The sequence below is a fragment of the Nyctibius grandis genome, chromosome 24, assembly GCF_013368605.1.
Source record: "Nyctibius grandis isolate bNycGra1 chromosome 24, bNycGra1.pri, whole genome shotgun sequence".
Taxonomy (NCBI): domain Eukaryota; kingdom Metazoa; phylum Chordata; class Aves; order Nyctibiiformes; family Nyctibiidae; genus Nyctibius; species Nyctibius grandis.
Genome location: NC_090681.1, coordinates 1,440,367 through 1,454,309, shown reverse-complemented (window position 1 = coordinate 1,454,309; position 13,943 = coordinate 1,440,367). Strand labels below are relative to the sequence as shown.

At 59.8% G+C, this 13,943-nt stretch overlaps 1 protein-coding gene and 1 long non-coding RNA gene across 3 annotated transcripts; both read left to right on the top strand.

Annotated features, from left to right (window-relative positions):
- The first annotated feature begins 1,316 nt into the window (after positions 1-1,316).
- Positions 1,317-5,736, top strand: LOC137673270 (uncharacterized). Of its 2 annotated transcripts, none has more exons than XR_011049709.1 (2): positions 1,317-1,728; positions 5,339-5,736. It is a non-coding gene; the product is annotated as an uncharacterized lncRNA (long non-coding RNA). The 2 variants fall into 2 exon arrangements; XR_011049708.1 differs by lacking the exon at positions 1,317-1,728 and adding an exon at positions 5,017-5,098 and having other exon boundaries at positions 5,339-5,668.
- A 2,830-nt stretch (positions 5,737-8,566) lies between these two features.
- LOC137673243 (gap junction beta-5 protein-like) lies at positions 8,567-9,394 on the top strand. Its single transcript, XM_068417948.1, has one exon. The coding sequence runs from the start codon at positions 8,567-8,569 to the stop codon at positions 9,392-9,394; it is 828 nt and encodes a 275-aa protein (XP_068274049.1).
- The last annotated feature ends 4,549 nt before the right edge of the window (positions 9,395-13,943 follow it).

The window sequence follows — 13,943 nt, the reverse complement described above, 5'->3', positions numbered from 1 at the left end:
CGGGTCCCCGTGCCCAGCTCTCCCCTTCCCCGAGGAGCTGCCGCCCAGCCCTTCGCATCGCCCGTGCTTTTGTGCAGGTTGCAGATTGCTGGTTTGCTTCGCCGTGAGCTGGCAGTGATTTAAAATCATCCTGTGCTAATCCATATAAATTCTTTTAATCATGGGTTTAATCTTTTAAGCATCCGGTAATTAAATTACATGCCAGTCAGAGGCACATCAACGTAAGGCGTCAGGTTTGCAGCCCCGTGGGCAGCGGGGGAGAGCGCCAGGACAGCCAGCCCCATGGCTGGGACGCTCGGTCGCTTCCTTCCTCGTTGTTATTTTTTTCCCTTCTCTTTTTCCCAACCCCTCGGAGATCCCGGGAGGGGATGTGCTTCTAGAAAGTCAGAGGTGGGTATCACCTCAGCAGGGCGGGCTGAGGAGCATCCCAGGAGAAGACGTTTCCTCTCGAGCCCCTCTAACGCATCCCCAAACCTGCCTGCATCCCTCGGGAGCCACGCTGCTCCGCCAGCATCACCGGGGCAGGAGCAGGGGCTGGCTGAGCTGGGCGGTGGAGGCACATCTCCTGCTCCTGTGTTCGCAGGTGCTGGGAGAAGGAAGAGGAGAAACGGGAGGAGAAGATAAAGCCCCAGCAGGAGCCACTGGCCAGGACAGGGCCTGGAGCACTCCTCCATGTGCTCCTCCTGGGAGAGCGGGGAGACCTGGGCGAGAGCTCCTGAGCTCCCTGAACCAGTTGTGATCATTTATTCCCCTCCTTCGCGCCGCTGCCGGTGTCCTGGCTCGCCCAGCCTGACGGTGCGGGACGCTTTGATGGGCTGGCGTTAATGGAGGGAAATACTGTGACATGAGAAGCACATTAACAGATTAAACGTTGTAATGGGAAGGGGAAAGTAGAGATGAACTGCTAGGTAAGGAGATGACTGGCTTTAGGAATGTGACAATTACTGCGCTTAATATTATTTTAACATTAAGAGCCAAATAGGAGCATATATTTAATTGATTAAAACAGTATGAAGTAGCTCCCTCTATCCCAACGCAGTTAATCGGTGCTCTGTAGAGAAGGATCAGGAAATAAGTGTCTCCTAATGAAAGGGTCCCTGTAAGGTCAGCCTGCCGCTCGTTAGCTAATCGCAGACGTATTTGTTTTGCAAATTGCTCTCCCGTTTTGAACCGCTGTGCAGTCATTTCCATGGCGGGGAGGCAGGAGAGGGTTCACGGGGCTGTTTTTGAAGCCCTCAATCTGTCATTGGGAGGAGGATAAAAATAGCCTGGGAAAGAGAAGGAGCAGGCTGCTGGGTTTGTTCCAGGCAATCCAGCCCCATCTTCGGCAGGAGCGAGGGGCGGCCGGGGGGCTGGCGTGGGCAGTGGCACCGTCCCACGCGTGCCAGTGTGTGACACCAGTAACCCCTCGCCTCGCCTGCCTGGGGTCCCTCCAGCCCAGCCCTGGGGCTGTTTGGGGGCTGCAGTCCCAGCTTGGCTCTGCTCCTGAGGGCATGGGGAGCTGGACATGTTCAGAGGCTCCTCTTGGAGACCTGCCCAGTGCTCCCTGGAGCACTCTTCCAGCATCTCCAGAAACCTTGGGTTTGGTTAATTCCTGGAGGAGTTTGTAAGAGCTGGAGACAGCCAAGTCGGAGACGAGTGGCAAAGGCAGCCTGGAAGCGTCAGCAACGCCTGTCTGCTGCATGAGGAAAGTCTTCTGTAGTGGATAGGAGCTGTGAGCATCACCAGGTGAGTTTGGTGTCTCCTTAGTTGCTCCTCCAACATTCTTGGTCCCTGGGATAGCTCTGCTGATTTGGCTTCACAGACGGACCCAGTTACCACCTTCAAGCACTCGCTGAAGTTGCGTTACACCGTCTGGCCTTTGCCGTAGGGGCTGAACGGACGCAGGCTCTTGGGGAGTCTTTTATTTTTGACACCAAGGCAGTTCTTCTTTCTACTCATGCACGGTGCTGGCAGCAACTTCCATCTCCTTCCAGGGCAGTGGGCACAAGCCCCCAGTGACCACTTGCCATCGTAACTCATGGGATCTTGTTTTTCTCATGAGGACTAGGGTTTGGGGCAAAGTTGCCCAAGCAGAAAACAAGAGTCAGAGTCTCTCTCACGAGAACACCAGGGGATTTTTAAATCCCAATGACCAAAGTTTCCTCCTAGAGCCCCTTTTCTCCCCTTCCCTAGGGCGCAACCTCTGTTTGGCACCAACGCAGGTTCATGAACGGTCCCTCCGCTGCCTGCCATCGGCTGAGCTGCGGCAGTTCCCACATCAAGCGTGAACCAAGGCTGACCTTCCTCCGCGTGCGGCCGAGCTGTGCGTACACACACGAATACCTGTCTCCACGAGGTGGTCTCTGAGCTTGCAAGCCATCCTGGCAGGGTTGTGCCCCGCAGCGTGGGGCCGGGAGCGGCTCCATCCCTCGCTCAGCGCAGACGGCCGGTTCCCGAGCGATGCCGCGGCTCCGGGCTTCAATCGCGGGAGGAGAAAACGCTTCGCCTTGATCAGGAGCGATAAGAATAGCGAGCGGCAGGCGGTGGACGGTGGGGTGCGGATGAAAGGCGGCTGGCTCTTATTCTTCCCACACCCAGGGCGATCTGCCCCGTCTCTTTCCGAGCCGTAATTGCACGCCACGCCGCAGACGAGTGTCACACTCCACCAAAGCCAGAGCGCGGCGAGGCCAGGGCTCCAGGCTCTCCGTCAATGAGCGGGGAGGCAGGGAGGATGCTTTTGATCCCACTCTTCTTCCTCTGACGCGCTGAAGAATTATTAGACTCTGAGGAAGGTATTTCTCTGGCTCGAGGTTTCTTTTGCTCTCTAAGTGGGGACCAACCACTGCTCTGGTGCCGGGTTGTGCTGGTGGCCAGCACAGACCAGCTGCTCCCGTGGAAGATGCTCGCTGGGCTCTGGGCCAAGTTCAGACCCAAACCCAACATCCCTGAGCCCTCCGCAGCACCCAGCCATTGCGGTGACGGACGCTTGCGTGGCCCTTTCTGATGGCAGTCCCTGGCTTTTGGTGGCTTCTGCTCTTAGATGTCGTGCTGGAGAAGGCCTTGCCTGGGGCACCGCAGCCCTTTGAGCTGTTGTGCCACCTCAGCACCGGGATTTCCAAAACCAGCAGCTCCGGTGGGGCATCGTGGCCTCCCGCTTCGCTGTGTTTTTTCAGGTGCTTCCTCTGGCTTTGCTTTCATTAATTTAACACACGCACAGAGAGCATAAGTGGGTTCAAACCTCCATCTCCAGCAGCAGAAATCCAGTAATTACCCAGCGTAACCCAGGTGGGGAAGCATTCTCGGCTGGTCAGCAAATTATGAAGAAATTCACTGTATCCTTTAGAGCAAGAAATTATCCTGGAGTGTAAGTTATGACTCCAGCAGCCTTACAGGTACAAAAAATAAAATTAAAAGGGTGAGTGAGACTGGAGATTTAAATGATGCACTAGAAAACTTGGAGCAGGTGACACCTCGATCTGGGACAACTTTAGCTGGGGGTTTCCTTTTGGATGAAGGGGACCTGGCAGCACTGTGGGAAGGAGCTGAAAGGGAAAATGCTGACACTGGTGGTGGTGACAAACGGGGCTGGAGGCAGAAGAACAGCGGGGAAGCCTGCGTCGCCTCGGGAGGATGCTTGTGCAGTGCCATGCCCTGCAGCTCCATCCCCTCCGGCAGCAGGTTGGGGGCCCCGGGGGGCTGGGGGATGGTGCTGATCACCTCGTGTCACCCTGGTTGGTATTTTTTTGGGGCTGTTTTGTCCTGTTTTTAGGAAATGCCAATATGGATGGGGAAACTTTTTTTGGGTCTGGGAGGGAAAAGGTCAGCTTGAACAAATTTCTCAGCCTGAACTGAAAACAGAGAGGGGCAAAACAGTTCGGTCGCTGCTTTCCAGCCAGCCCTACTCCAGCTTCAGATGGCAGCTAATTAAAGTCCTGACATTTTAAGACACGGTGATGCAAAAATCTCTTGCTTTGAGCCAAGTCTGGGCCCTTTTTAGAGTTCAGTTCACACATTTGCTGCCCAGAGTCCCCGTGAGCAGCGCGAGCAGATTAAGGGGGAGGCGATGGGTTTGTTTTAATGCAGTATTTTTCTTAGGGTGTGAGCAAGATTTTAGCCTTTGGAAGAACGTGGTAATGTCGGACTGCCTGGGCAGAGATCTCCAAGAACAGCGGGGGCAGCTGGGGGGCAGAGAGCGGCCGTGCAGGGTCCGGCCCCCAGCTCCTCATTGAAAAAAATTAAATATATTGGGAGAAACTATTTGATTAGCTCAGCAAAGAGGCTGAGCACCGTGATCTCTGCCACGCTCACCCCCGGGAAGCCGCCCCGCAGCGAGGCTGGGGTGAGCTGGTGGCCTCTCCCCGGCACAGACATTTTCTGCTCCGTCATCCTGAGTTTTCTGCTCTGCGTTGCCAGACTGTTCCAGGGAAGGGGCCGGCGCCGCACGGCGCGTTCTCCCAATGCCATCTAGTGTCTGCGCCGGCGGCCCCAGCCGCTTGTTTTAGGGCATCAGAGGTTATTTATTGCAGGATGATCTTTGAGGGCCAACAGGCTGCTCCGGCTGATTACGACCGGCGGTACCCGCAGCACGGATAACTAACCGGGGAGGGCACAGGTTGGGCTCGATTATTTTCTCTATCGCTCCCGTTCCACACTAAGAGCCCACCCCGGACGGACGGAGCGTGAGGATGCAATGACATGTCTGAGGTGATTAAAGTTTTCAGCCTTCAGCCACTTGTCTTGTAGCCCTGACATCACCTGAGGCTTAATCACTCAGAAAAGTGCTGTCAGGTCCTGTTGCCGCCGTATTGGGAGCACGACCTCTTTCCCATTTAGCTGCCATTTCAAAATAATATGACTTGCCAGGGGACAGGCGTGACTCGGGAGACTGGTAATAGGATAGAAAGACTCTGACCTGCAGGTCATCCATTTGAATGCCACCAAGGTCAGCGGCGAGGGCAGAGATGTCATTTGCACGATGATTATTTGGCCAAACAAATACCTTACAAATACCTTAGGGGGGTGTCAAGGGGATGGGGCCAGACTCTTCTCAGTGGTGCCCAGCAACAGGACAAGGGGCAACGGGCACAACCTGAAACATGGGAAGTTCCATCTGAAAGTGAGGAAAAAAGTTCTTTATTCTGAGGGTGGCAGAGCCCTGGCACAGGCTGCCCAGGGAGGGGGGAGTCTCCTTCTCTGGAGATATTCAAACCCGCCTGGAGACGACCCTGTGCAACGTGCTCTGGGTGCCCCTGGTCTGGCTGGGGGTGGGACTGGATGATCTCCAGAGGCCCCTTCCAACCCTTACCCATTCTGTGATTCTGTGAGTGGTCTGAGGAAACATTCTCTTTTTCTACAGCAACTTCTGCCTGATGACAGCAAAACTCCCTGCAAGGGGGTGCACCGGACGGAGATGCCCCACGCAGAGCAGGAGGCCCCGTGAGCTTTGGAGTCGTGGCATCCTCACCCAGCCGGCAGAAGAGCGCTGGTGGTCTCACCCATGACAGGCATCGGCACAAAGCACCGGCACCCTGGAGGAAACTGTGCCTCGGTGTGTGCAGCAGGAAAATGGGTACAATCCTATTTACCTGCCTCCTCCGGAGCTGGCTGTGGTGTTTGATTCATGTCAGGAGCTTGGCTGGTGACTGCTGGATGAATGACGCTATATAAATGCAAAGTGTTATTAATATTTCATGTTGTAGTGAAAATGTACTAATGGGGCTTGTTCCTGAAAGATAAAGCGCTGCCATTAACACACCTCCGCGTCCCCGGCGCCGTGGGCTCACACGGGCTGGCTGGTTGCGGCTGGTGGAGGGTACAGCCTTCGGCACCCCCCTCTGCCTTGGGCAGGCTGAAATCGCCAGCAAATCTAAGCGGTGGGATGGCAGCTCTGGCTGTGGGGGCTCGGTGCCCGCCAGCCCAAGGGCAGAGGATGCACCACGAGCCTGTGGCACACGGGTACCTGCCACAGCTCTTGCTGGCTGGCTGATGTCACCCCTGTCCGCTGCTTGGCAGGGAGAGGCGGCAGCAGGGCAGCTCCTGCCTGTCTGTTTTTTCCCCTCTCTCTGTTTTCCTCTCGCCCTGTTGATCTGGTTTGTGCCCCCAGCAGGTACTTGCCAGCAGACGGGCGCTGATCCCCGCTCCGGCTCAGTCCTGACCAGCGGGACGTGGGGGAAAGCTGCGCGGCCGCTCACCTTCTCGTGCTGCCATCGAAGCGGGGCAGGGGAACGGGGTGGGGGCTTGGTGGCTGTGCCCACGCTCCCAGAAGGGCCATCGGGTGCCGTGGAGGGGGGCACTGCCTGGAGATCAACGCTGGCACAAGCCACCTATCACGTCTGGCAGCTCCCCAAAAGAGGGGGTTTTAACCCAGAAAGCCACAAGCCACGGGAGCTCCTTCAGACACCCACAATCCTGGGGTCACCTGGGGGAGAACATCCCCCACTGCTGCTCCGTGCCCTCCCCACGGGGGGAGGCAGCCCCTGGGAACCCCCTTCCCAGCACAGCCACCGCACAGGCATGTTAAAAAAATAAATAAACATGGGCTTGTTTGATTTCCAACTGCAGAACTCTTCCCTGGAGCCATCCGCAAACAGTGGTAATTTACTTTACAGCTGTTTAGATTTGTTTCTCTACATTTTTTTTTAAAACCCAGCAGAATTGCAAATGAATCGTGTGTTTGCTCCGCAAATGACTCCAGCCATACCTGAGCTCTCACACCCCACTCAACAGCACCCACTCCTTGGACCCCCCCACCCCTCTGACACCCCACCCCTGCTCTGTGCTCCCCAGAGCTGCGTGCGGGGGGGGTCAGGCCTCAAAGAGGGGGTGCTCGGGGCTGGGAGCTCATCCTGGGCTCTGGCGATGGGGAGGAGGTGATGGGGAAGAGACTTGTGCCAGCTTGCAGGTGAGGGGAGCACGGAAAAGTGGTTAATTAATTCCCAGTGAAATAATCAACCGCCACCCACTCAGAGGTGGGGAGGGATAAGGGCTCTTCTTAAGCTCTTGCCATGGTGCAAAGTTTGAGTAAAAAGGGATTATAAGGGGAGGTGTTTGGCAGAGTGGCTCCTGGTGCCCTGGGCAGGGGCTCCCAGGGCTTTGGCCACGTCAGCCCTGCAGGTCTGAGCAAGCGAGGATGGGTGAAGGGACCCCCAGGCCGTGCTGGGCACCCTGGCAGCCCTGCGGCAGAGGGCCCCGAGCACCCACCCCGCTGCGGAGCGACGCAGCCCTTCCCCACGCGGCGGCAGGATCGGGCCCCCACGCACTGGGGAGCAGCCCTTCGCCCCAGGAAATCTGGCAGCTGCCAGAACACGTGGGGATCAGCCCCGAACCTCGTCCCTTCCCCCTGGGAATCTCCTCCTCGCTCCCAGGAGCCCGGGGTTGACTCACGCGGTGCCGGCGCCTCTCGCACCGGGCGATGCGCTCCTGCTGCGGGCAAGCACCGACCGGCAGCGGTGCCAGCCTGGGCAGAGGGACCCCCCCAGGTAAGCACCATGAAAACCCTCCTCTGCTGCAGCCCCCAGCCCCGGTGTGGCGGCGCTGGGGCTGGGGAAGGTGCGTTTGCCACACGCCGCAGAGCCCGACCCGGTGCCGGGGTGATGGGCGCATCTGGGGCTGCTGCTGGAAGTGTGCATGGGGAAGGAGAAATCTGGCTTGTGTGTGTGTGTCCCTGGGGATCGACACGGCAAGACGGGAGCTGCCGGGTCCTGCGGGAGGTGGGTGCCCGGGGACCGTGTGCGGCCGCCCCAGCGCTGCGAGCAGGCGCGTCGCACTGTGCGGGGCAGCAGGATGCGTTCACCCCCCGAAAGCGCTGCCAGCGAGTGGGGATCCTGTTGCTGTACTGGTAGGTTGAATGTTTAAGGAGAGTCGGTGCCAAACGCGGCCCTGGGGGTCCTGCTCGGCTGCGGCCCCATGCCTGGGGTGTGTTTTTATCTGGCATGATGCAACCCAGGGTCAAACCAGCCGCTCGGGGTCCTGGCGCTGGCACGGGCTGAGGTTGGGCTGACCCAGCCCTGGGTCAGCAACTCGGCGTTGCTGGGGGCTGTGCAGCCCCCCCCAGCTCCCCCTCTGCCTCTGCGCCGTGCCGTGCCGTGCCGTGCCGTGCCATGCCCTCCCCGGTGTGTGGGCACGGCGCAGGTTGGTGCAGGGCTCCTCCCGCGCTGCCCGGGCGGGCGAGCGGAGGCGACGGCAGATTCCAGCGATGGGAGAGGACACAGCGGTGGAGCCGCAGGGCTGCCGGGTGAGTCACGCCCCGGCTGCTCCTATTTGTCATCTGCCCGGGCCAGGCCTGGCAACGTAAGGAAAATTAATAACAAATACCTGGGCAACGAGGCGAGAGATGGGGCGGGTGGTGCGGGACGGCGGAGGGCTGAGCCAGGCCCAGACCGTGGTGGGCACCGGCTGGAGGAAGCAGGTCTGTGTCGGTGCGTGTCCCCGCGTGCGAGCAAAGGCCAGAGACAGCCCCCGAGGCCACCTCGGTGGGAGCAGAGCTTGGTGCTTTGGGGCACGGAGGTGCGAGATGGGGACCTGCTCGTTCGATGTGGCTGTACCTTCTCTCTCCCCCCAGGCTCGCTGACGGGATCAGGTGACCATGAACTGGGGGGTGTTCGAAGGGCTCCTCAGCGGGGTCAACAAGTACTCCACGGCCTTTGGCCGCATCTGGCTCTCCGTGGTCTTCATCTTCCGTCTCCTGGTCTACGTGGTGGCAGCCGAGCGGGTCTGGAGCGACGACCACAAGGACTTTGATTGCAACACGCGGCAGCCGGGCTGCACCAATGTCTGCTTCGACCATTTCTTCCCCGTCTCCCACATCCGCCTCTGGGCCCTGCAGCTCATCCTGGTGACCTGTCCATCCCTCCTGGTCATCATGCACGTGGCCTACCGGGAGGCCAAGGAGCAGAGGCTCCGCGCCGCCGGCAGGGACAACCGTTGCCACACCTACTCCAACCCCGGCAAGAAGCGGGGGGGGCTGTGGTGGACCTACCTGCTCAGCCTCGTCTTCAAGGCCGGCGTGGACATGGTGTTCCTCTACATCTTCTACCACCTCTACAGGAACTACACCTTGCCCCGGGTGGTGAGGTGCGAGCTGCCCCCCTGCCCCAACACGGTGGACTGCTTCATCTCCCGGCCCACCGAGAAGAACATCTTCACCATCTTCATGGTGGTCACCACCTGCGTCTGCGTCGTGCTGAGCCTCGTCGAGGCCACCTACCTGGTCGGCAAGCGGTGCCGCGAGTGCCTCCTGGCCACCGACGGGGCGAGCTGCCAGCACGGCCAGGACTGCGCGCTCTCCCGCGCCGAGCCCACGGGCACGGGGGGACAGGTTTTCCACGGAGCAGACTACAAACCCGCCGTGGCCTCCATCCCCTGCACGGCCTCCAGCCCCAGCACGCTGCCCAAGGAGGAGGCTCTGCCCTAGAGCTGCCCTGGGGAAAGCAGGAGCCGCTCGCCTGCCCTGCACCCTCCTTCTCCTCCTCATCCTCCTCCTCCTCCATCCCCCTGCACAGGAGCGCGGAGGGTGGCAGCACCTCAGAGCTGGGCTGTGCCCGAGGGCTCGCTGCCCCTCCAGTCCTGGGGAAAGCACGTTTCACTGTTCTGCTGAATGTGGGGTAAAGCCAGTGCTGTAGGACACGTGTGGTCCCTGAGAGCCAACAGGGACAAGAAGCTCCACAGCGGCTGTGAACCAGCACCGGTGCCCGGAGGTCGAGCCCATCCCAGCCCGGCTGGCTTAGCTGCTCCTGGGTGGATCCTTGCGATGAATAAAAACTTCTGTCCCTAAGAAGTGACAGCCAAAGCCGTTGTTCTGCTCCTTGGGCACAACGCTGCCACGAGGGGAGTAAGGGCTGCGTCACCCCCAAAAGGCATCGCTCCCACGGCCAGCTCCAGGCTGGGTTTGGACCAGCCGTGGTGACAAACCACCAGCTGGAGGGTCCAGTCTGCTGGGGAAAAGCCACGAAAAGCAGAGCAGCCCCTGGAGCTGGGCACGAGCGATGGCTTTGGCCGGAGCGGGGAGCACTGTGGGTGGGCGGGTGGTTTTGGGGCTGTACAAGGTGTTACGAGGTCTGCGCTGCCCAGGGAAGGGCTTGTCCTTGCACCCAGCAAGCCAACAGCAAAACTCCTGCTGCATTTGCCGGGCACTGGGTGCAGGAAAGCAAGGAGGACAGCTTAATGATCTCTCTGTAATCCCAGGCTTTAAAAACATAAATAAATTCTTGATTTAAGATGGGCTGGTGGGCACAGGTGGGCACACCCGGAGGCATGAACATCCCCAGGGAGCCACGGGTGGCAGAGCCTTTTGTGGCCGTGGGCTGCCAGGGACAGGCTGGAGCGACTTTAAAAATGCCACAAATTTTCAAGCCAGCTCGGAGGTGGTGGGGGAGAGGGGCCAGACAGGACGGGCGCCCTCGACCCTCCCGGGGAACCCCTCTCTGCATCCCTCACCCTACATAAGCTGCACCGCAGGTGTCAGGGCCATTTCAGATGGATGTGATCGTCATTAATAGCCCTCATTAGCTGAGTGGGGACAAGAGCACGTGCTTGGTGTGGCAGCACCGTGGCGAAGCACGGGGTGAGGATCCGGCCGGGCAGGCAGAGCTGCCATGGGCTGACGGCTCTTCCTGCCTGGCCAAAGGAAAACACCTGAGCAAAACAGCCAAATAAAGGAGAGGAAACCACCCCAACCATCGATTAACCAATAACATTAAATGGCAGAATATAATCTGGTTTATTGCTGTAGTACGTCGCGTTCTGCCGTGACTCAGGCAGCACCGCAATTCCTAAGGCCGTCAGCGGTAACCAAGCGTTAGCCGGGATGAATAATTAACAATAATTTCATGGCAAATGCACTCGTAAGTAACATTAACATTGAACAAGCAGCTCGATCTGTTACTTGTTTCGCTTTATTTAGAGGGTGTGATGATTATTTTTTCCATGAGCACCGGCAGCCCCGGCCCTCGCTGGCTCTGTGGCAAAGGCAGCAGTGCCGGGGCGATGCCGTCGCCGTGTCCTTGGGGACAGCATCCCCATCAGGTCACTGCAGCTGCCACTTCACAGCACATCTGACCCGACAAACCATCTCCCACCTGAGACCCTCGTGGGGCAAAGCTGAGCTCCTGCCCACGGCCCCCCCGGGGAAGGGACCAGCCTGGATGCGCTGACGGGGGAGCAGAGGGACCGCTGCGGCCGGGGGATGCCGAGGGCAGGGACCGGACCGGCCGCCCCACGAGGGTGGGGATGGTGGAGGAGCCCTGGAGGGAGCCCTGCCACCGGCCTGGGACCCTCAAGGCACATGGTGGCTTCTTGCCAAGACAAAGGTGAGTTTGGAGACCTTTGGGGTAGGAGAGGCAGGTGGGGACATAGAGGTGGATTTCTTCCCTCTCTTCTTAAGTGAAGCTGTTGATCTCTGCCATCCTGCCCGCTCTCGTTGCCGTGCTCGCTGGATTATCTACCTGAAAATTGTCTTTACTGGAGCCCGTAAGGTCAGAGGATACAAGTTGTTCTTTGTGTGCAAGGCATTGCCTCCGATTTAAAGAGCTAGGGCTGGGCTGTTTGTTTTCGAGCAAGGCTGGCCGCTCTTGATCCAGGCTGTGCTGGGTTAGCGCAACCCAGAGGTGTTCCCCAGCTGCAAGCGCTAATCGTGACAGAGATGAGGCCGAGAGCAGCCACCCTGCCCCACTTCTGCACATCAAAGAGCAGCCGGAGCTGCTGCCCGTTGCGAGAGACCTGACGAGCCAGTCGCCCTTTGTCGCTGCGCTGCTTTATCTCGCTCCGAGCTCGCGCTGCGGCAGCTCCCTGAAGCGCCGGGTGTCTTGCACCATCCGGGCTGGGGATCAGTGGCTCTGGCTGGACAAACAGGAACGTTGGGCTGCTGCTTTCTGATGTTTTTCTGTGCTCTGCACCAAGGGGAGCTGAGGTCGGTGCTGCAGAACCAGGGCTGGAGGCTGCGCCGCCTCCGGGGACGCGGGGTGCTGGGTGAGAGGCAGGACCAGTGTCGGTGGTAGAGCAGATAAACTGGGGGATGTCACAACAAAAGCTATTTCCCAGACTTGCGCCGTCGTACAGGGGATTGTGTTTTCTTGTGAGGTGCCCAGAAAGCCCCCTGAATTTCGGAGAGAGGGGATTTAAATCAAAACCATCACTAACTCCAGCCCAGCCGGGGATGCGGAGGGGCTGGCGCGTGCAGCACCGCAGGGCAGGGGTAGCCTGTCCTTCCCAGCGGGGCTTGTTTCTTCCCTGCCCAAGAGCCGCCTGTTTGCTGGGAACTGAAGAGAAACTCTCTGATTTAGGTCCAGCGAGCGGCTGCCCCGGCTCCCAGGCTCCCGTGACTCCGCGCCCCAGCGTTTGCAGGGGAGGTCTCTTCCCCGGGGACACGGCCCCGGAGCGGGATGGCCGGGGTGCTGCTGGCAGGCTGGGAGCCAGAGATCAAAGGCAGGGCTGGGTCCCGGCCAAGTGCTCCCAGCAATGCCCCGTTTAAGACCCTTTTAAAGGGGCTTTGAGGTTTTCCTGCTGGTTTGGTGCTGCCTGCTCTGCTGCTCGGGTTTTTCCTTTATGGAGGACCAGAGGTCGGGCCACAGAAGTCACTGGGTGTTTTTAGCGTTCACATCTGGCACTGAAGCCTTTCCCCTGTCACCCCACCGAGCCGGAGCGGGGTGACAGCAGGGTGACATGCCCAGGGCACGTACCCAAAGCTCCTCCGAGGGCACCCAGTGCTGAGAGCTGCTGAACCACGTCGGCACCTTGTCCCTGTGCCCGTGCTGGGTCAGTTGGCAGCAGGATGGCAGAGGGGGCACAGGGACTTGCCCTTTGCTGGGACACCCAAATACCCGGCTCAGCACTGCAAAACACAGGGTGTTTCCCTTCTCCACCCAACTGCCTTAGGGGAAATCTTCTGCCCATGCCAAAAGGCACCTCAACTTTCTCACCGTGGCCACGTGGCCTCTCTTGAAATGCCAAAATTGCAGGCGAGGGGCTGCTGGGGGGATTTTACCATGGGGCAGGGAACTGCCACCTTCTCAAGAGACCAGACCTGCCAGCAGGTCTCGCCGCCTTCCCTCTCTCCGGGGTTTTTCATCTCGAAGGCCACAGCCCGCAGGTTCCTGCCCGAGCTCCCTACAGCAGCATAGCTCGAATTCCTGATCCTGCGATAGGACCCTGCAAAGGCAGCTCGGGGTGAGGGGAGGCTCCCGGCTGCTTTGCTCTCAGCTGGAAGAGGGTGCCTGTGCCTGCCCCCTCCTCCGGGCTCACCCCTCTCCACACCCCCAGGCTCCCACGAGGGTTTGCTTTGGGACTCTTGGGCTCCCGTGGCCTCTCCCCCCCGTTTCCCCAACCTGGCAACCCCACACACGCTTTATTTGACGTCCTGGAGCCAAAAGGCTGCTGGGTGAGTGGCTCCTTGTCTTGCCACGAGTGTGGGGAGGAAACCTCTCAGGGCATCAAGCACCGTCCGGGGCTCCGCAAACACGTCCCCGTGGGAGGGGTGGCCCCGGCGAGGTGCCGCGTGGGGCTCCGCGGGCCAGGGAGCGCCTGGGAAAACGCCGCTGGGTGCTTGGCCCTGGGGTGAGCTGGAGCGATGCCAGGAGAGCTTCGGGGCAGGCGAGAGGCCGGGTAAACCACGAGCGAGCGGAAACGCATTCCTGCCCCGGCCACGTCTGCAGAGGCACGAAATGGGGCTGCTCCCAGGGGAGAGGCTGAGCGGGGCACCCAGCACCCGGCTGCCCGGGCAGGGAGGGCTCAGTCACCCTCCTGGGAGCCACCGGGGCTCTGGGGAGAGGGACGGTGCCCTTAGGGACACATCGCGGGTCCCACGCGGGCAGGGCTGGAGGCAGCTGGTGGGGCAGGGTCCCGCCGCAGGGTCCCAGATGCCACGCTCGGCCACCCGGTCTGTGCCACTTGTGGGAAAGGTCCCGTCCGGGACGCCCCGGCGCCGGCAGGGCGGTGGCTGCAGGTTGATGTAGGTTGCAGATACCGAT

Coding starts and splice junctions, on each gene's coding strand:
- LOC137673243 (XM_068417948.1), top strand. CDS start 8,567: ATGAACTGGGGGGTGTTCGAAGGGCTCCTCAGCGGGGTCAACAAGTAC.